The sequence below is a fragment of the Geotrypetes seraphini genome, chromosome 14 (genome assembly GCF_902459505.1).
Source record: "Geotrypetes seraphini chromosome 14, aGeoSer1.1, whole genome shotgun sequence".
NCBI classification, from domain to species: Eukaryota; Metazoa; Chordata; class Amphibia; order Gymnophiona; family Dermophiidae; genus Geotrypetes; species Geotrypetes seraphini.
In genome coordinates, this window is record NC_047097.1 from 71,996,128 (window position 1) to 72,019,430 (window position 23,303).

General features: G+C 42.2%; 1 protein-coding gene across 1 annotated transcript in view; it reads right to left on the reverse strand.

The window, feature by feature from the left end:
- The window catches only part of CHSY1 (chondroitin sulfate synthase 1), a 55,746-nt gene that overhangs the window by 27,353 nt on the left and 5,090 nt on the right, over nt 1–23,303 (reverse strand). Inside the window, exon 2 of the mRNA XM_033919981.1 lies at nt 18,942–19,437. Coding sequence (XP_033775872.1) covers nt 18,942–19,437 — 496 coding nt within the window. The remainder of the gene's footprint in view (nt 1–18,941; nt 19,438–23,303) is intronic.

The following is a 23,303-nucleotide window of genomic DNA, read 5'->3' on the forward strand; positions in this document are numbered from 1 at the left end:
TAAAAGTTGTAAGAGAGATTGAACGTTATGTATCATTGGCAATTTTCAGCATGCTTGTGAGTAGAAAAGGCACATCCAGGCAAGTGACTGGTATCTCTCCCACTCTTCACTGTGTGGCTTACAGGGAGAACTGTTCCAGCAAATGCAAGAGACAAAAACAAAGAAAAGAAATCCCAAGCAGAAAATTTCTAGTTGCCATGATGATCTGGTCCTGGGATTTAGTGAGCCTTGCTTTATGTCATACGTACTATTGCTTTTCCTTGCCTTGCTCTTTCAGTCTTCCAGGCAATTCTACAATCCTCTTATCTTCCAGTTGCTTCCTCATTTCTAGTCTCTCTTTGTCCTTTCATTCTAGGATGATTTATGGGCTTTTGAGGATTGACAGCCTATATATAAAATAAGACTAGGATTGGGTTTAGTCTTAACACCAGAAAGAAATTCAAGAGATCTGCCCAAAATACTTTTTAAATTAATAGTTTGAGAGCAAAATTTAGCTCAAGTTCATGCTTTAAAGCTAAATGAATGCTTAATGTTCCTTTCATGCTGCCGTAATGCTATTTAAATAGAAGCCAGATATTCCTTTGCTTGGCAGGAACCAACTAAAACGTAATTAATCCCAGGTTATTATGTAACAAGTCAATTACTCAGCTTTCCAGTGGTGTACCGATAGCTGATGAAGCTGTTTTATAATCATAATGGGAAAAAGTACAAAGTGCCGGATATAACACAACAGTCCCCTCATTATGATTTATTAAATGACCTTGAGGATTTTAGTTCACCTCCCTTAAAATTTATATAATAAATATTGGCCCTGAAGAGTGGGAGAGATACCAGTCACTTGCCTGGATGTGCCTTTTGTACTCCCAAGCATGCCGAAAGGTGCAATGTTATCAGCTCAATCAATGTTTCCCATTCTGAACCATCATTAAACAGGCCTTGGTTGTATTCCAAAACTTAAATCAAAGTTCTTCTCATTACTCAAGGCATTAATTAAATTCTAGAACCTATGAAATGTTTCAAATATAGATGAGTTACCATAAATGAATTGCCCTGCCATGAATTTTGATTTAAAAAAAAAAAAAAAAAAAAAAATCAGCAAATGTATTTATTTGGGACAATTTCTTCCTTTACAAAATTGTTTTTCTACCACTTTGGATAGATGAGCATTTCGATTCCTATATGAAAATGCCAGCTTCTTCACTCCATGTCTTCCTACCTGACTACTTGGTCCAGACTCCCTAGCTACCCCATATCAAAATCTGACCCAGCCTTCATCTCCACTAGTTGGCCATTTCATGCTTTATCCTCTTCTTCAATTCTCACAAGATTACCGTATATACTCAAATATAAACCGGGAGGAGGGGTTTTTAATATTCAAGTGCAGAGCCCTGCCCGTCTCTGCTTCCAGCCCCGCCCCCATCCTGGGTCTACACTCAGCCCCACTCCCTCCCTGCTAGGCTCTGCACCCTGTTTACCCTCCCTCCCTACTCTAGTCTGCATCCAGCCCCATTCCTTACTCTGCATCCAATTAGCTAGGGACTTAACAGGTACACGGAGGGGGCGAGGTGGGAGGGAGATAAAAGTTGTCAGCTAGGGCTAGAGACAGAAGGAATCCCTCCTGCCTTGGACCACATGGGATTTAAAAAAGGTATGGGGGGGAGGCGACAGGTGGCAGGAAGGAGATAAAAATTGTTAAAGTCGGCTGGGACAGGAGACAGGAGGGATCGCTCCTATCCTAGCTCACCACTGGACCACCAGGTCTTACTGCAGGCCCAGCAAAGGCCTGCAACAGGTTCGGGGGGGGGGGGGGGAGTTGGAGTCAGCGCTAACCCAAATATAAACAGAGACCTCCATTTTTAGGCCATTGTTTTGGCCCCCAAATCTCAGTTTATATTCAAGTATATACAATAGTACTAAAACCAATATCCAGGCCCCCATCCTTGTTTTCTCACCAGTTTTGTAATAAACCAGACTCTCCAAAATGTAATGGTGCTGTCTAAGCCAGCAACCTCATACTCATTTATGTTCAGGTTTGTTCCACTGTGCAGGTTACCACAAGCCTTCCTAGAAGCCCAATCTACAGTAGTCATACTGCTGTTTAAAGCTTTAAATACATGCAATTTACAGCATACAGTGCCAGGGAATCAGATAAATTTTTCCATGACAAACTTGTGAAAATGCCAAGCAAAAGGAATATTAATCCAAGTTCCCACTGCCCAGCCACTCTTCAAGAGTAACAAACCCTGGTGATATTAATTTCAACAATTAAATTATTTTATTACATTTGAAGGAAGAATCTGAAATGGGCTTCCTATATTTTGTTATGTTTCCAATTGAGTAAATTACTTTAAAAATTGTTGCTGTCCAGCATGTTTCAGAGACCTGGCTATAAGTGAGCAGACTAAACACCAATGGAGAAACTAGCAGTTATTCAAATAGAAAACAGACCTCTTGCTTGGTAATAAGGGAAAGGTTTCTTTGCAATTAAAATGTTTGCTGCTTAAATGGACAAATCTATTGGGGGGGGGGGTGGAGGCGAAGGAGGAAGGAGACATGTAAAGGTTTTCATGATCCAACCAACGTAGGAATGTGCAAATTTCAGCTTTAACAAAGAAAAAATTGTATGACAGTCAGATCAGCTGGGCTTGCACAATTTCATAAATTACTACTTCCACATTAACCAAAGCTTAAATGTGAACAGAATCCAATGACTTGGCAGCAATCTCAAAAAATTCCTTAAGAAAGGGTTCTTCTGTCTTATCCTTTCAGGAATTTTTTTAAAGTAGAGGATATGCATAATCTACTATTCTTAAATGAACATACTGTACAAAGTAGTACAATTAATACCTAGGAGAAGAAAAAACAGTGGAGGCTAATGCCTGAAGCCCTACAGAGGAAAAGTTCAGATAATATTTCTAGTCCTTCAGAACCCGAGGACAGACCAAATTTCCATCAAACCCAGTACCCAGGAAGGTAAGACTTTTGAAGTTAGGATGATAAAATACTTTAGGACCCAAAATCTTACTGCTTTGTCACATCTGCTCACCTGTGTTAGAGGCTGGCTGAATTACAATATTGGTGCTGAAACCACCTGGATTTAGGTTTTTGTCCTGTCCCCCCCCAAAAAAAAAGTTATACAGCCCACAGCTTCTCCCCACCCTTGACACAAGGTTACCCCCCTTCCAAGAACCACATGTAGGCCCTCCCACCTCTTCAGTGCCACAGGAGGTCCTAGCAACCATTTTGTCAGCAGAGACAGCATGGGCAGGAGCAACTGGGAGATCACTCCTGCTCTAACTGGCCATTAGCTTGGGGGGGGGGGGAGAGGGGCTATTCTCATTCACAGGCCAGTTTCAGCTGAAACTCAGCAGTGAAGTTTGGCTATAGATTCAGTTTTGGCTGAAACAAAAAAGAATTTGTTTCATTTGCCCTCTAATCCGTCTTGCTTTTATGGATGTGGTTCCTCTCCACAAAGTGGAAGGAAGAAGTAGGGAACTACAAGCTGGTAAGTTTGACTTTTGTGGTAAGAAAATTAATTGACATGCTTTTAAAACTGAGAATAGTGAAGTTTCTGGAATCCAGTGGATTACAGGACACAAGGCAACATGGTGGCAGGTCTTTGTCAGACAAATCTGAACAATTTCTTTGACTGAGTGACAAGAAAATTGGATAGAGGGAGTGCTCTAGATGGGGTGTTCCACAGGTATATAATAAACTGGGTGGCCTAGGGATGGGCCCCAAAGTAGACTGGGTCAAGAACTGGTTGAGTGGAAGGCGACAGAGCAGTGGTCTCAAACTCGCGGCCCGGGAACCACATGCGGCCTCTCAGGTACTATTTTGAGGACCTCGGTATGTTTATCATAATCACAGAAGTAAAATAAAACAGTTTCTTGATCGTATATCTCTTTAGCTGTAAATTACAATATTATTAAGACTTAGCCAAAAGGAAAGATTTATAAACTATAAAGAGTTTTACCTCATGCAAAATTGTCATTTCTTTAATAAGACATTAACTATTTTTCTGAGGCTCTCCAAGTACCTACAAATCCAAAATGTGGCCCTGCAAAGGGTTTGAGTTTGAGACCACTGGGACAGAGGGTAGTGGTCAATGGAGATCTCTCTGAGGAAAGGGATGTTATCAGTGGTGTACCTCAAGGTTCGGTTCTTGGCCCTGTTCTTAACATTTTTACAAGCGATATTGCTGAAGGGCTGCCAGGTAAGATTTGTCTCTGCAGACAATACCAAAATCTGATGGTGTCAAAAACAACAAACCTTGAAGAAGGGTCTGAAATTTGCAAGCTAAGATTTAATGCTGAGAAATGTAAGGGAAAGCATTTGGGCTGCAAAAACCCAACGGACGGTATAGTTTAGGGGGTGAAGAACTTTTGTTCACAAAAAAGGAGCGAGACTTGGGAGCGACAGCATGTGGTGATCTTAAGGTGGCCAAAAAGGTGATGGCGAAAGCTAAAAGGATGCTAGGGTGCACAGGGAGAGGGTTTGGCTAGTAGGAAAGAGGAGGTATTGATACACCTCTATTAGACTCTGGTGAGACCTCATCTAGAATATCGTGTATAGTTCTGGAGATCACACCTTCAAAAAGATATAAACAGGATGGAGTTGGTCCAGAGAAGGCTACTAAAATGATCAGTGGTCTTCATCATAAGGCGTAGGGGGGCAAACAAAGATCTCAATATTTATACTTTAGAGGAAAGGCAGGAGAGGGGAGATATGATAGAGGTGTTTAAATCCCAAAATTTAACTCCAAAATATTACTCACCAGAGATGGGTTACACTCCCCCGATAACCATTTCACAAACCAGTGGAGAAAAAGCCTCAAAAATTTCAATGCAGCAGTAAACAACTTCAATACTGTTTAAAGTCCAAGCTGCTTATGTACTATCACTAGCAAAAAAACTCCACCACTACTGAAATGTAATTATCAAAAGGGTAATATACCCATCATTGTGCACAAGAAAAGCAAAAAAAGTTTTACTTAGCTTGGTCCCACTGGTCTCCACTGGTTTGTGAAATGGTTATCGGGGGAGTATAACCCATCTCTGGTGAGTAATATTTTATAGTTAAATTTTGGGATTTTTTTTAATTACTCTTTGTTTTTTTCTTGAGAGGTGTTTAAATACCTACATGGCATAAATGCACATGAGGCAAGTGATAGGCCAGAACTCGGTACAGGGGTTCAAGGAAGGTTTGGATAGGTTCCTGGAGGATAAGGGGATAGAGGGGTACAGATAGAACTTGAGGTAGGTTATAGAAGTGGCCAGAAACCACTTCACAGGTCGCGGACCTGATGGGCCACCGCGGGAGCGGACCGCTGGGTGAGATGGACCTCTGGTCTGACCCAGTGGAGGCAACTTCTTATGTTCTTATGAAAAGAAGCTCCAGAATGAGAGGGCATAGGATGAAGTTAAAAAGGTGATGATAGGCTTAGGAGTAATCTTAAGAAAATACTTTTTTTTACAGAAAGCGTGGTAGACAAAGCCTGTGTCTGAATTCAAGAAAATGTGGGACAGGCACAGGGGATCTCTTAGGGACAGGAGGAGATAGTGGATGGGTAGACTGGTTGAGCTATTTGGCATTTTTCTGCCATCATACTTCTATGTTTCTATTAAGTTCTTGAGCAGAGTGGATGGCCTACCAGTTCTCATTTAACATGACACCATATTTCTAGAAGTTCTACCAAGGTTTCTTATAAGATTATTTATGGTTTTAAGAAGCAGTGTTGAATGAAATGGGCCATCTGCACAAGATTAGGACAATGCATAATTCTGTCTCTGGTTTCAGACATCACAATCACATCCAAAGGCCTGTTGACTCCCTCTGCCACAGCTGGATCTGGATTAGTTTAACAGTTGACCATGACCCAAGGATGTCTGACCTTTGATATAATAGGCACAGTACTTCTATTACTTATGTCTTAAAAGTTTTTATGCTACAATTGCCTATTTATCCTGATATACAGCCAGATTTATTTTAAAAAAACCCAAAAAAAAACCCCCACACTTATCCAAGAGCCTCATATGATCTGCTATAGAGATTTCTAACCAGTTCTAGCTGTAGTCAGACTGGTCTTCCCAAGAAGAGACTTGATAGGCTGAGCCAGAGTAACTATTTACTTATACCTACTACTGGACAAAATAAGCCCAGTCCAAATGCAGCAGTCATGAGGAAAAGATGACAAACACACAGCAGGGGGATGATCCAAAGTGACTTTATTGGTCAACAGCATGCTGTGTGGATTGTCCCCTGCTGTGTGTGACATTTTTTTCTCACGACTCGTGGCATTGTCCTTGTTTACATAAATTTGATCAAGAAATTGGAATACTAACCCATTAGATATTTTGAAAGTCAAATGGTTTATTGGTTTCACATTCCTTTGTGATAAAGAAAGTAAAATGTGTACTGCAGTTTTTGATAGCATTAGAAAAGTGAGTTCCATAGGACTAGGAAATACAAAGGAATTTGTAGAGCACACAGGAAATAACACACATCAAGAAAGATCAAAAGTATAAACCAATAGTGCTGCATTAAGTTATTAAGGCTATAGTATCTTACAAAAAAAATTCCACCAAAACATTGGATCCCTTGGTTTTGTAGAATTTATTTGCCAACAGGGAAAAAAAGTCAAAAATGAGATGGACACTTTTCCTTGCTCCAGATTTATTGAAGTCTCATGGCCAAATCTGAGCCCCATTACTTACACAGAACTAGTCATTACTTATGTCTCCCCATACATTTGGCTCTCAGGTATTGTATATATTGTATATACTCAGAATATAAACAGATTTTAGGGGGACTGTTTATATTCGGGTCAGCACCCCCCTGCCTAGACCCGCTGTAAGACCTGGTGGTCCAGCGGTGGGTCGGGACAGGAGGGTTCGCTTGCCTCCTGTCCTGGCTGACTGCAACAACTTTCACCTCCCTGATTAGCAAAAAGTGCATCTTTAAAATCCCTGGTGGTCCAGTGGTGAACCAGTGCAGGAGTGATCTTTGAATGGCTGCTATGAGTTCTTGTGGCAAGCTCAAAATTCCTACGATCTCATGAGGTTACTGTGAGAATTTGCGGCAGCCATTCAGATAGTGGTTCTGCATGAGGCAGAAGCATAGGAAGATTGCATAGGAATATTGCTCCTGCTCAGTGTTGGACCACCAGGGATTTTAAATGTACACTTTTTACTAATCGGGGAGGAGGGAGGTGACAGGAGGCCAGGACAGGAGGCAGAAGGGATCCCTCCTGTCTAGGCCCACCACTGAACCACTCGGGCTTATGGCAGGCCCAGTGGAGGTCTGCAATGCATCAAAAGAGAGGGGGAACAGAGTGCAGAATTTTGGCAGGGCAGGGAGGACAGCGTGAAAGCCTGGCAGTGCAGGGGAGCGAGGGGGGTTGGGTACAGAGCCTGGCAGGGCACTTGGTCTGACCCAGTAAGGCTATTCTTATGTTCTTAATATAAAATCCCCAGATTATATTTGAGTCAACCTTTTTTCTTATTTTTTTGGGGGGAAAAAAAGTTACCTCAGTTTATATTCAATTATATACAGTATTCTGAATTGAGGTACACTAACTGTTAAGGCATGTTGGAGTATCAAGTGCCCCAGTTTCTATTTGGACATAAAACAAGGGGTGAGAAATCAACTGTGTTGAGGTTCTTAAGACCAGTCTTCGTTACTATTTTTTGAACAAGCTACATCTGTCTGCTGCATCTGACCAAGAATCACACTAATTTAATATTTATACTAATTTATTTGCCGACGACGCTAAACTATGCAACATAGTGGGCAAAAGAACAATGCCTGACAGTATGACGCAGGACCTACTCTTACTGGAACAATGGTCCGCAACTTGGCAACTGAGTTTTAATGCCAAAAAATGTAAAGTTATGCACCTTGGCAGCAGAAATCCATGCAGTACTTACACTCTGAATGGTGAGACATTAACAAGAACTGCTGCAGAATGCGACCTAGGAGTAATCATTAGTGAAGATATGAAGACTACCAATCAAGTAGAGAAAGCTTCATCCAAAGCTAGGCAAATGCTGGGATGCATCCAAAGAAGTTTTGTCAGCCGGAAGTTGTAATGACATTGTACAGGTCCATGGTGAGACCTCATCTGGAATATTGTGTTCAATTTTGGAGGCCACATTATCAAAAGGATGTGCTGAGAGTGGAGTCGGTTCAGCGAATGGCCACCAGGATGGTCTCAGGACTCAAGGATCTCCCATATGAGGAACATCTAGGTAAGTTGCAGCTATACTGGCCGTATTGAGGTAGAAGAAGATATCTTTTTTCTTACAGGACCTACGGCAACAAGAGGGCATCCGTTGAAACTCAGGGGTGGGAGATTTCATTGCAACACTAGGAAGTATTTCTTCACTGAAAGGGTGGTTGATCGTTGGAATGATCTTCCACTTCAGGAAATTAAGGCAAGCAATGTGCTCGATTTTAAGAAAAAATGGGATAAGCATGTGGGTTCACTTCATGGAAGTGCTTAGGGGGAGGGTCCTTAGAGTGGGCAGACTTGTTGGGCCAGTGGCCCTTTTCTGCCGTCATATTCTATGTTTCTATGTACAGTATTTCTAGAACTGCCCCGAGATGGTTCTCCATTTTTAGAAAACAAGAAAGGCGAGAGTTTGGTTATATCTGGACAGAGGGATTTGTTAACAAAGTACTGAAGGGTTTCTTATTGTCCTCTGTTTTAATATCTACTTTCATGTTGTCTGATGAATTCACAGATGACTTGGTTTTTCTTTTCATTTGATTCTCATGTCAACGATGCAGCGATTTGATTAGTCTGTTTCAGTTGCCACTGCTGATTGGCTAACTATAACAACAATTTAGCTTTGAATGTGAATAAAATAGAAGTATAATGATGAATCTGTTCCTAACAAGGTTAAATTGTGTGGCAAAAGTTCATTTGGTGCAACAGGTTCACAATCTAGGGGTGACCCTAAATGTACAACTGACATAAGCCACATAGAAAGGTTATTCAGAGTCGAGTAGAGTTAAGGGCTTTATTCCTATGGAAGGATTTCAAATTGATAGTGCAAGTTTGGTGATGAATGAGTTGGATTATTGCACTGCCCTGTATCTGAGCCTCTCGCAGTCTATTAGGGCACTGCATATTATCCAAAACACAGCAGCACATCTCATATTGAGCTACTCAATTCCAGCATATTAGTCCCGTTTTGGAAGATTTTCATTGGTTGCTCATAAAGTATTTAAACAGGATTCCTAGAGTTTTAAAAATTTCAGAGCTCGAGGTCCATGAGTACTTGTTTATCTATTCCTGCTTTAAGGAAAATTCATTTTTAAGAGACCAAGCAAATGTTCTCAATTGCAGGTCCAGTTTTATGGAATAAGTTTCCACTATGATAAGCAAGGATACATATTTATTTTGGGAGGCATTCTAGAGAATTACAGTTTATGCTAATATCAAATGGATGAATCTACTGTATTAAGCAGAACAGGTTGATATTTGATGAGCACGTTATGTTGTCAAATCTTTTTTTGTTTTTATTGTATTTTAATTTATGAATGTGATTTTATGATTATAATTTATGTGAGTTTTAGTATCCAAATATAAACGAATAAACACTGCAAAGAAGCAAGAGGCTAAGACTTTACATCAGAAATGGGCAGATCTATAAAACATTGAGTTTTTCCTTTTCAACTGCAGGGTTTGCACCAAAAGACCTGAATATGTATACGCTAGAGGAGAAGAGGGACAGGGGAGATCTGATACAGACATTTAAATACTTAAAAGGTATTAGTATAGAATCAAATCTTTTCCACAGAAGGGAAAATGGTAAAACTAGAGGGATAAATAGGGTTGAAGGATTAGGAGTAATATTAGGAAATTCTTTTTCATGGAGAGGGTGGTTGATGTCTGGAATGCCCTCCCAAGAAAGGTGGAGATGAAATGGTGATGGAATTCGAAAATGAATGGAAGAACTAAGGCCGGTACTGGGAAGACTTGCAGTCTGTGTCCAGTATATGGCAATTCAGTTTAGGATGGGCTGGGGATGGCTTCAACAGGAACTCAAGTGAATTTGGAACATGAAGATGCTGCTGGGCAGACTTTTACAGTCTGTATCCTGCAAATGACAAGATGTTTTGGATAGGCTGGAATGACCTTCGATGGCAACTTAACAACAGTACCAAGCAGACTTCTACAATCTAAGGCCAAAAAACATCAAAGGATAAAGACAATTTAATTTAATCATGAATTTATAATGCGTGTAACTATTGGGCAGACTGGACGGACCGTTCAGGTCTTTTTACATGATGTCATTCCACACAGGCATCTAATAATAAACTGAGTGCCCTTGGCATGGGCCCCAAAGTGGACTGGGTCAGGAACTGGTTGAGTGAAAGGCGACAGAGGGTAGTGGTCAATGGAGATCACTGATGAAAGGGATGTTACTAATGGTGTGCCTCAAAGTTAGTTCTTGGGCCTATTCTTTTTAACATTTTTGTAAGCAATATTGCCGAAGGGCTGTCGGGTAAGAATTGCCTCTTTGCAGTTGATACCAAAATCTGCAACAGAGCAGAGTAGACACCCCTCATGGTTTAGAAAACATGTGGAAGGACCTAGCAAAGTTTGAAGAATGGTCTGAAATTTGGATGCTAAGATTTATTTTATTTATTTATTCAATTTTCTATACCGTTCTCCCAGAAGAGCTCAGAATGGTTTACATGAGTTTATTCAGGTACTCAAGCATTTTTCCCTGTCTGTCCCAGTGGGCTCACAATCTATCTAATGTACAAAGTCATGAATTGGGTTGCAAAACCCCAAGGGAATAGTATAAGAGGTAAAGAACTTTTGTGCATGAAAGAGGAGCGGAACTTGGGTATGGTGATCTTAAGGTGGCCAAACAGGTTGAAAAGGCAACAGCAAAAGCAAAAAGGATGCTTGGATGCATAGGGAGAGGTGTGGCCAATAGGAAAAAGGAGTCATTAGAAACATAGAAATATGATGGCAGAAAAAAGGCCAAATGGCCCATCCAAAATCTCCTCCTCTCCTTAAGAGATCCCCCTGTATATAAGACTCAGGTGAGACCTCATTTAAAATATTGTGAACAATTTTGAAGACCAAACCTTCGAAAAGATATAAACAGGATGGAATCGATCCAGAGGAAGGCTACTAAAATAGTCAGTGGGCTTTGTCATAAGGCATAAGGGGACAGACATAGATCTCAATATGTATACTTTGAAGGAAAGGAGGGAGAGGGAAGGTATGATAGAGAAGTTTAAAACTTCTTAATTAATTACATTGTTATCAGTGTACCCAGAGGAATGCACATTTAATAATACAGTGGAGAAAAAGCCTCAAGCCTTTTAACTAGAGCCAGCAACCAACATAGGGCTAGATTCACTAAGCCCACCGATCGTGCACTTATCCGATTTTCCTCCGACTTGATTCACTAACCTCATGGCCAATCAACCTCCGATCCAATTCCATCCACACATTCAAATGAGGGGAAACAGCATGCAAAGTAGGCAGGCAGCGATTCACTAAACACAGTCTGGAACATCAATTGGGCTGGCCGATCAAAAATGAAGCGACTGCTGAGGACCAGTTGCTCCTGCTCTCAGCCGCCCCAACTCTCCCAAAGGAAAACAGTTGCAAGAGTTCCAGTAACACGATGGTGCACCTCTCTCCTTCTTTGGGATCTCCTGCTCCTTTTCTCTCTCTTCGTCCACCCGTCTGCCTTGATCAATCCAACAGCCCATCATCACCTGATATTTGGGGACTGTGATTTTATATCTGTTATAAAAAAAAGCTCCCTCAACTTCGCTGATCAGGATCTCTAGCACAGAAAGTAGTGCACAACAGGAACGAGGAGGAAGAGTGAAAGCGGAGCAAAACAGAAAGGGGCAGGGAAAAAGTGAACTGAAAGGATGCAGAGGAACAAAACAAATGGGTGAGGGAGAGAAGAAAGGAGCAGTGTTTGAGCCTGTCCTGGGTCTCACCATGATGCTACGGACAGATTCATTTTCTCCCACACACATTTCCAACATTGTCCCTCAGCCACAAACCAGCTCATAAGGAGCCCAATGATGCCCAGCTTCCTACCACTGCCACCCAGGATGCGCACAGGGTAGGAGCTGGATGGGGCACACCCTGAACAGTCTGGCGCCTAATTTTACCCCTTAAACTACAACATCAGCGCAAAATTCAGAACCCACAGCACAGTCCTTGAAGTGGGAGGTGTAAAAAAAGTGCCCCAGAGGAAGTTGAAAGGGATGAGAGAAGGCACCTGCTCCGTCCTCCCTAGCAAAGCACATCAATGAAGGTTAAGCTTACTTCAGTTGTGGGGTTTTTGGTTTGTTTTCCCCTCTCCACCTATCTGGATACGATCCCTCTGTCCCCTCGCTCCTCTTTCACCTTTTCAGTGTCTTCTCCCAGCCCTTGTGCGGTCTGCGCATGCGTAGGGATCATTCTTCAGCGATCCGAGTGGTCGGTATGAGGGCGTGCCTCTGATCGACACGATTTGCATAAGGACACGTTCAGAATGGGTCGACCGACCTCGGATCGCCCAAGGATCGAATCAGATCCATGGGCTTATTGAATCTAGTCCATAGATTTCTAGCCGCTCACTTTTTATCATAGGCAAGGAAACACTCCACTTTCAAAATGTAGCCATGCCCACCACTGTGTACAGGGAAAAGTTTAATCAAAAAATTGTCACTTAATTTAAAGCGTCTCTTTTACAGCATATATGTGCATGTGAGAGTCTTTCAATTGAAAGGAAGCTCTGGAATGAGAGGGTATAAGATGAAGTTAAGAGGCAACAGGCTCAAGAAGGAAATACTTTAACAGAAAGGGTGGTAGATGCGTGGAATAGTCTCTTAGAAGAGGTGGTGGAGAAAGTGTGGGATAGGCACATGGGATCTCTTATAGAGTGGAGGAAATAGTGGATGCTGCAGATGAGCAGACTGGATAGGCCATTTAGCCTTTACTTGCTACCATGTTTCTATGTTTCATGTGATAGCAGCAGCCTGAACAATCCTTTCAGATCATACATCTGCCTAGGCTAGGGATTGGCAACCTTTTTACAATAAAGAGCCAATTTATACAAAATGTTTGACCCAAGATTTACAAGGAGCTGCGAGGTATAGTTTCTCTCCCCTCCAATCCCTCGCAGGTTTCAGCATCTCTCATCCCTCCCTCCCTCCCCTTCTCCCACCCTATAGCCAAGGTTCTTTCCCATCTCCAGGCCCTGACCCTTTAATCTCCTTCCCAACTCCACGATCCCACCCCCTGCTCCAGGCCTACCAAGGTACCTGGTGGTCCAGCAGGAGTCTTTGCCAGGAGTGCAGCCCTCTTGCTCCAGCCTCCTCATGGCAGATCCGTGTCGGGTGTATCAGAGCTGCAAGCTCCTGCTGCTCACAGCTCCATGCTTCTGCAGGAAGTCTCTAATCAGGTTCCCTTTATTACATTTGCTTAAAAAGATCAGAAACCAGTGTGACACATGCAACAACTAGGGGAAATTGGAAGGGTGGAGGAGGGAAGACTCACATAACTGTATCCAATTGCTTTAAGTATTTTTCCCTTCTCTCCTCAAAGAAATAAAACAGAAAATAAGAACGCTTAAAGAGCATGGAATTATTTCCAGCACTTGCATATTCATAACTTAAAAAGGGAGAAGAGGCTTAAAAGTCTGCAGTACTAAAACATTGTTCCTGCCAAATATTAAACCAAACAGGACCACAGTATCCCAAGCTGGAAATCACACCCCTTGCAACAAGTCCCTTAGTGCCTAACCCAATGTGCCATGGCCACACGGGGGAGACAGCAGACAGCGAGCAATTTCTGCATCCTCTCTTCCTTCTGCCCTATGCAGGTGCATCCCTCACACAGACCTCAGGACAGCCCTGAAATTACTGTCCTGCTATCTGCCTTCTCTACTGCTGGCTTTCACTTCTACTTGATATGTCCAAAATATTCCAATGTTAACTTTTTGACCCTTCACAATAATCAGCACACTTCCTTCCACAGGCTACTAGTATGAAAACCCATTCAGTGAACAATTTCCTGTTAGAACTGAACATAGGAAACTACAATCCTCTATAGTGAAGGCCAAAATAAGGCCACCTGTTTAAGCAGCTGGAACATAGGGATAGGATTTTTTTTGGGGGGGAGGAGGGGGGGAGAGAGAAGGGCAAAATACATGCCTCAAACACAGCTTCCCCAAACTGCATACACAAAAAGTGCTACTTTTCACTAAGATGCAGCTGATCAGCACAGTTACTTACCGTAACAGATGTTATCTGGAGACAGCAGGCAGATATTTTCACATATGGATGATGCCATCCATGGAGCCCGGTACAGACAGTTTTAGAAATGAACCATCACTTTAAGTTTTAAGAAACTTTGTGACTGCCTTCCCACCCGATGTAGGCAAGCGGTACTTCAGTTCGGTAAGCAAGTTAAGGAGCCAACCCGGGCAGGTGGGAGGGATATGAGAATATCTGCCTGCTGTCTCTGGATAACACCTGTTAAGGTAAGTAACTGTGCATTATCCTAGGATAAGCAGGCAGCGTATTCTCACATGTGGGACTCCCTAGCTTATTGCAATGGGATGGAGGGAGAGTTGGCAATTAAGAAAATAAATTCTGTAATACTGCTTGGCCAAAATTACCATCTCGTCTGGAATAGGATTCTAGACAGTAGTGAGATGTAAAAGTATGAATTGAGGACCAAGTAACTGCTTTGCAAATTTCATCAATGGGAATGTAATATTAAGAAACTACCAATGTTGCCATAACTTGGACTTTGTGTACTGTTACATGTCCCTCAAGTTGCAGTCCAGCCTAAGCATAGCAAAACGAAATACACTCAAACCTCGGTTTGCGAGTGTTTTGCAAGACGAGCAAAACATTCGCAAAATCGGTGCCTCGGAAACTGAGTTTGACTCGATTACGAGCACCACCCCCTGCGATCCGGCATCCCCCCTCCCCGCACCGAAACGAAATCCCTTACCCCGATTGGGCACCGGCACCAACACATAGGACATGCTGGAATCTGAGAATCTCGGAGAGAGCGAGACCAGAAGGCCTTGAGCATGCGCAAATGCTCAAGGCCCAGTCCAGCCCAGCACAGGCAAGAGGGAGGATCTCTGACGAACCGCCCAGCCCAGAAGAGGGAGGACCTTCGGGCACCAGCACCAGCATGTCCTATGCATTGGTGCTGGTACCCAATCGGGGTAAGGGATTTCATTTCAGTGCTCGGGGGTGGGGGATGTATAATTGCGGGGGGTATGGAGCAGCATCTGTAGCCTCAAGGGGGGGGGGGAGATGGAGCAGCGCTTGTAACCTCGGGGGGGGGGAAGAGGTGGAACGGATCAAAGCGAGTTTCCCTTTCTTCCTATGGGGAAACTTGTTTTGATATACGAGCATACTTCTGGAACGAATTATGCTCGTAAACCAAGGTTCCACTGTACAGGCCGCCAGCCATGTAGAAATAGTCCTTTTGGTTACAGACTTTCCCAATCTCTTAGGATCAAAGGAGATGAACAGTTGAGGTGAAGTTCTGTGTGGCTTAATCCTTTGTATGTAGTTAGCCAAAGCACGTTTACAGTCCAATGTGTGAAGAGCTGTTTCTCCAGGATGAGAATGAGGCTCTGAAAGAATACTGGCAGCATGATAGATAGATTGAGATGAAATTCCGTGACTACTTTTGGAAGGAATTTAGGATGAGTGCGGAGGACCACCTTATCATGATGAAATACTGTGAACAGTGGATCTGCCACCAAGGCTTGGAGTTCACTCACTCTCTGAGCAGACAAAAGAGAGATTAAGAAGACTACTTTCCAAGTGAGAAACTTGAGATGATTGGAAGTCATTGGTTGAAATGGTGGTTTCATCAAAGCGTGAATACAACATTAAGATCCCAGACGAATGGAGGCAGTTTGAATGGAGGCTTGGAATTGAAAAGTCCTTTCATAAACCTGGCAACAAGGTGTAAGAGGCCAGAGATTTATTGATGACAGGCAGGTGGAAAGCACTAATAGCACCGAGGTGAACTCCGAGTGAAGTAGTTTTTAGTCCAGAATTGGAAAAATGAAGATAATCCAGCACTGATGACAGAGATGAAGATGGAGCATCCTGATGGTAGAGAGTACACCATACACTGAATGAAACGTTTCCACTTCTGTTGATAGCACTGCTGAGTAGAAATTTTTTTAGAAGCAGCTATAATGGCTTGTATTGCTTCAGAGAGATTAGGATCTGCTGAAGTCAGGCCGAGAGGTACCAATTTGTGAGGTGCAGTGATTTCAGATTGGGATGTAAAAGAAACCCTTGATTCTAAGTGAGCAGAGATGGAAAGATTTTCAATGTGACTGGATCCTTGGCACTCAGCTGAAGTAGAAGGAAGTACTAAGGTTGCCTGGGCCACCGAGGTTCATGATGGTTGACTCTGTCTTGAGTTTGACCAATGTCTTGAGAATGAGAGGGATTGGAGGAAAGGCATATAGGAACTTGTCTGTCCAATTCAGAAGAAAAGCATCTGCCTCTAGACGTTGAGGAGAATACTGCCTGGAACAGTACCAAGGCAATTTGTGATTATGGGGAGAAGCAAACAGATCTTTCTGAGGAGTTCCTCATGGTGAAAAAATGTAAAGTAAGACTTTAGAGTCCACTTGTGTGGTCAAAGACATCTGCTGAGTTTGTCGGGTACATATACAGCTTTGAGGACTATGTTGTGAGCAATCGCCCAATTCCAAATATACTGGGTTTCTTGACATAGGAGAGAGCCCGTTCCTCCTTGTTTGTTGATGTCATATATTGCTACTTGATTGTCTATGCAAACTAGGAGGACTTGATTGGAAAGGCTGCTCTGAAATGTTTGAAGAGCATATCAAATTGCTCCGAGTTCCAACAGGTTGATGTGAAATGTTTTTTCTTGAACTGACCAACTGCCTTGTGTACAAAGACTGTCCAGGTGAGCTCCCCAAGCATACATGGACACGTCTATGGTGAGCACCTTCTGATGTGGAGGCATACGGAATAGTAGACCTCTGAATAGACTGTCAATCGCTTCAGTGGTGGATGGATCTGACCAAAAAGATGAGGTGACTAATCTTTTGAAATAAGGGGTTGAGAGCTTGAAACCGTCGAGAGGCTAGGGTCCACTAAGCCTTGCGAAGATGAAGTCTTGCAAAAGGCGTCACATGAACTGTGGAAGCAATGTGAACCAAGAGACACCACATTTGCTTGGCTGAAATGTTTTCTAGAAAAGAGACCTGTTCGCAAAGATGAATTAGCGTGTCTTGTCTTAGCAGCGGAAGGAAAGCTCTTTGATCCACTGTGTCAAGAAATGCTCCTATGAACTGAAGCCGCTCAGAGGGCTGAAGTTGAGATTTGGGGATGTTTTGAACCCTAAATGTTAAAGAAATGCTATATAGTCAGATTTGTTGCAGACAGCACTGGTTGAGGTGATGTCGCTTTTATTAACCAATCGTCCAGATATGGGAAAACTTGGAGCCTGTGATTTTGTAGAGCTGCCGCTACCACTATATGGCACTTAGAGAGGACACCAGGCCAAATGGAAGAACCTTGTACTGAAAGTGACAATGAGCCAAACGAAATAGTAGGAAGTTTCTGTGAGTAGGATGTGTAATTATGTGTGTATGCTTCTTTGAGGTCTAGAGAGCATAGCCATTCGTTTTGATCCAGAAGAGGGTAGAGGGTCCCAAGGGATAACATGCAAAACTTTTCCCTGACCAGATAGAGGTCGAGAATTGGATGAAGACCTCCCTTCTTCTTCGGAATTAGGAAATACCTGGAGTAGAACCCCTGATTTTTCTGTGAAGAGTGGAGTGTTGCAGCCACCACAACTTAACACTTTGTGAATACTCTGGGTTGCTGATGCTAGGCCAAAAGGTAGCACCTTGTATTGGAGATGATGTACTCCTATTTGAAATCGTAGATATTTTCTGTGGGCTGGAAGAATAGGGATTATGTGCCTCTCTGCAAGTCCTGCTCCCTAGAAAGGTGGCTTCAAGGACAGGCCAACGGCAGCAGGCTCACATTGCTGAGCTGCAAGCAACCCAAAGAAAACAGAATTGCAGCACCGAGGTAAGAGGGAAAGACACCAGATTCTTTGTAAGCTGGCCCTGCCAAACTAGCTTCTGGGTGGTGGGATCATGTGTCCTCTTTTTTTCAGGTCAAAAATATGATAACCATAGCGTTGGACCTAATGTTGACCAGTCTCAGGGTCCTGCTCTCGTCGACAGAAACATGAAAGGGGAAAACATCCGATAGAAAATCAATTGGCTCAATAGTAAGGGTGAAGGAGCTCACATGCAGTCAAAAAGGTAGACATTACCCGGCTGATGCTTGGGCCTAACAGAGCGTCTGGAGCTGTAAAAAAACAACTTTAAAACTGTCCAAAAAGATTAGGATGAAACTTAAAGAGTAAAAGAAGAAAAACAAGAACAAAAGGGATAAAACTCTGTGGGAAGGGCCAAAATGCAAAAGTTCTCAGATGCACTCAAGAGATCATCAACACTGCCAAAAGCCTCTTAAAATATATAATACTGAGCAGCATCCATACCAGGACTTCATTGGATGACATCACCCAAATGTGAGAAACAATGTCCTGCTTGTCCTCAGAGAACTTAGTAACTTATATTCTTCACTTCCTTTTCTGATAAGTTATTTGACTTCTACAATCATTAACCTAAAAAAGAAGTACAATTTATGCAGTGTGATGTAACAGTGAGGGAAAAGGTCACATGACAGAAACCAACAGGTGTAAAGCAAAGAGAAACTAAAACTACTAACTATTTCACAGTACTCAAACTCACAGTTATGAGTGTTTTAAAATACTGGAAGCAGTGCAGGAAACTGAAAGGGAATACCGAGACCAAAGAAAATCTAGACATGCAAGCCCAGTGCCCACCTTTTCCCTACTCACTTACCTCATAAGACCAGACACATTGTACACCAGCAAACCTTCGCACACATCGTCCCACTTCCACATCCTCGTGTGTGGTGAACATCTCTTGCAGGCACGCTCCGATGTGAGGCACCATCTTTTTCAATACTTCTCGGCTCATGATAACCCCAGGGCCCCCCATGCAAAAGTTCTCTCCAGGCTCCAGGGCCAGTTTACCCATCTCTTCTGTTGTGCCCAATCCAGTCTGCCCAAGAAAGAGAGGCTCACTGCTGTTCAAACTCCTCAGGAAGCTCTCTAGCCGGTCTCCTTTGATGTACACGTCATCGTCGGCCCTCATAAACCACTCATACTTGTCCAGGTAGTGATCATGCATATACTTAAGCATCATGAAGGACTTTTTCTGAGGTGGGTAAGTGTCATCCACTCCTTGCAGCGGCACAATGGGTATAGGGATAGATGTGTCCGAGCCCTCGCTGGAGAAGAACTCAACTTTTCCAGGAATAGTAATAGCCCAAGTTCTGAAATGTAAACAAAAACATAATTAGACAAGAAAGTATCAGCTGATAAACTGAACAAGAAGTCCTTTATAACCAGTCCTGCATACGTAAACTAAACAAGACTAATCCAAGAGAAAATGACAATTTGGGGGGGGAGAGGGGGGGTGAACCTGGAGATTTCAGAATAGTATATGGGGCTAATCCAGACTAGCGCTATACATTTGTACAGAGGATTATTCAACTTCCAACCAGGAAAACAGAAAATTTGACTCAAATAAGGGGAAGGGAACACTTATTACATAAGCATGACATGTAGCAAGACAGAGTCTGTATTAACTGCGTTCCAGAAGGAGCTGCAGTTATGCCCCTTAGCTGATGTCTGTTGAAGTGGCTGGGCAGAGTTGAAAGGGAAAAATAAAAATATAAAATAGCTGGGGTTTTACCCCTAATGAAGGCTCATGGTTCTGCGGCCCAGTAGAGGTTGGTTCCAGAACTGAAAGCCTACAAGTGAAGGAAATGCTAAACCAAAAAGCAGAATTATCAAATTTGGTGCAACTAAAGGAATGTATTTTTTTACTGCACTTCAGAAGTAGATACAAATTAGTTTTTTGTACCCTCACCCGGTTTTCCATGGAAACAGATTTCTACTGGAACTTGAACTTATTATCTTTCAGCTAACCATACAAAATTCTTGTTTGGTTATAGGATGCCTACATTCTTTAAAAAGCATCAGGGTTGTCCAGAAAAACCTAAAGTTGGAAAAACTGTGCAAAGGAAAAATTATGCTTTTACCTGATAATTTTTGTTCCTATAGTCATAGCAGATGAATCCAGAGGTGAGTGGGTTAGGTCCACCTACCAGCAGGCAGAGATAGGGAACACAAAGCTGAGCTCTGTCATATATAGAATGGTCTGCTTACTGGAATCTCAGTATTTCTCTTAATAAAGCAGCGGGATCATTCAAACAGGCCATGGAATCCACAATGAGGACGCCCACATGGACAATCCCTAAGGAATAAAGGCAAAATTGAAAACTGAAAGGGTAGGACTCTGGATTCATCTGTCGTTGGATATTTTTTTTTTTTTTAGGCAAGGGGTGTTGTGATGCAGCGGATGGGCATCTCTCCCTCGGCATCATAACACAGGGGATTTCTAGTAGTCTCAACACTGACCGGCACCCCTGAACCACTCCGTTTTTTTTTCTAGGTAAAAGCTGACGCCACTTTTAGAAAATGGCTCAGCAATTTTTAAAAATCCAAAGGAGGGCCCATTTCAATGTTGAAGAGCCCATTTGCATGTCAGTGTTGGAGACTGCTAAAATCCTCGCTAAAAAGAGAGATCATCCCTTTTGATAATCCGTCGCTAAACTGCTTACAGGCTAAACTGCCGGAAAACAGTTTAGCAACTGCATTAAAGTTTTGAGAATCTGGGCCCGAGTTTCCAGTGAGCAGACCATCATTTATATGACAGAGCTAAGCTTTGTGTTATCTCTCTACGCAGTCTAAATTCTTCTTATGCTACTAAAAGTTCAAAATCAGAGAATTTATCTCAATCATAGGTTCCGATGGACGTGGCCAATTTCGATCCTGCGTCAGGGAACCAAGTTGTACATGCAAAAACTCTTTAAAGGGTGGTATTGTCTCAAAAATACTCAAGGATGTTTCCAAAAAGCTAACTTCCTCCACTAGATTTCAACGGCCGTTGGGTGGAGGAAGTTAGCTTTTTGGAAACATCCTTGAGTATTTTTGAGACAATACCACACTGTAAAGAGTTTTTGAATGTACAACTTGGTTCTCTGATGCAGGATCAAAATGGGCCACGTCCGTCGGAACCTGTGATTGAGATAAGTTCTCCGTTTTTGAACTTTTAGTAGCATAAGAAGAATTTAGACTGTGTTTGCAGCAAAAACATATCTGTATGCCATTCAATATATGCAATGACCAGGTGGTGAGGCGATATTCTTGGGGTACGCCCCTTGTTTTTGCCTCCGCGTCTCACTTGCAAAAGAAGTTTTATCTAGTGTACTTGAGGAGTGATTTTATTATTTTTGCTATACTGTCTTTAATCACTCACATTAATAGAGTACCAAAGTGTTGGTTCCCCATTGTTTATTTGTTTGACTTGGTAGGTTGACTTAGCCCACTCATCTCTGTCTGGATTCATCTGCTGCTGATAAGGAACAACAGATACAAATCTATAATTCAGCAATTAAAATTAACCTACACAATATCAAAAGATAAAATTCAGAAGTCCAGGATGGACCTTAAAATTTTTTTTTCTGACCAAGCACAATCAAATTGATGGGAAAAACTTCAATTACTACTTATGCTATGTACTGTTTCTCTATCGATGTTTATTTGGTCTGCTATGCTTCTCACAGTCAGCTGACAATTTTAATGCACAATTCAACAAATTTTTGCAATGTTTTCATCAGTTCTGCTCGTTACCGGCCACCCTGACCTCTCTTCATTAATGACTCTTTCTCTCCCCTAAGAAAAATGTTTAATCCAATGGCATTATCCCCATAAACTTGAACATGTCCCTGATTTCACTTCCACTCTTGCCAAATTTAACAAGAAATTTAATTTTTGTTTCTTGCTCTATTTCAAGAAACCGTACATATGACCCAGGATTTAAAAAAAAAAAAGGGGCCTTGGAGCAACAAGAATAATTTCCATGACTGGCTCCGATGGTCCAAAAACATTACAGGGTACAATAATAAATCAAATTTAAACATTGTTACAGCTTCAGCAAACAGGTGACTTGTGCATTTGGAACTTGATCAATGATCAGGAAGTTCATACCCACTGCTCCCTCACTTTCAAAAGATATACATTCAGACAAGTTCTCTTATTTATTTATTTTTTGCTAACAGCACTCCAAAATAAAAACATTATTTGTCCCCTCTTCACCATAAACCACCCTTCACGCAGTTGTCAAGATTCTCAAGACATTGGAAGCAAATAAGAAGTAGGCGTGTTGTCTCAAATTTTGCCTGCCACACCTAGGCTCCTGGCAGAACGCCACTACTAAAAGCTTAAATCACCAGGATCAAAGAGGAAACATATCCAAGGCCAAAACCTTTGTGGATTATCAGCATCTGCTGCTTATCAGACAGAAGGATAAAGCACAGCTACAGACTACATAAGTATAAAATTCTCTAAGGGACCACTTTTCGTAAATCGGGGCAGTATTAGCCTCTGTACTGAGCCAAAACTAACCTTTTTCATGTGTTATTGGATGACCTCATCTTTACCCAGTAAAGCAGAATTTACAGCCTGGATTTAGAAGATTAGCCTTTGCTGATACTGTTGGCACAATCCTACAGACTAGCAGAAAGCAACAAGGTTTAGATTTAAGCACTGTATCCTGATCTGTTCTGCTTTATCATCAAAAGTTTGGATTTCACGCCTCATTACGTTTTTATTCCCTGGAATGAACATAACCTACATATCTATTAACACATGCCAAATAATTCAAAAGTATTTTACTCTGCTGCTGCCTCTTCCCTCACCAACAAGGGCATCATAAAATCTTTTCATCAAGGTCACCAATTACACACTTGCAGCTATGAGGCACTGTAATAAGAAACTTGCACTATACAATAAAAGTACAGGCAGTCCCCAAGTTACTGATGCCCAACTTAAGTACAACTCATACTTAAGAACGCAGTTGCGGCTTCATTCACCTGTAGCAGATTAAGGAATGATGCATGGCCACTTTAAGAACAGTGTGGTTGTGCATGCTGCACCTTAGAAGGAACACTGGCAGGGACAGTTGGCCCTTTTGGGAGCAGAGGTAAGCAGCAAGAATCTTAAAATCTACAAGTTCCGAGTTACATACAAATCTGACTTAAGAACAGCTTTAAAAACATAATTCGTTCTTAAC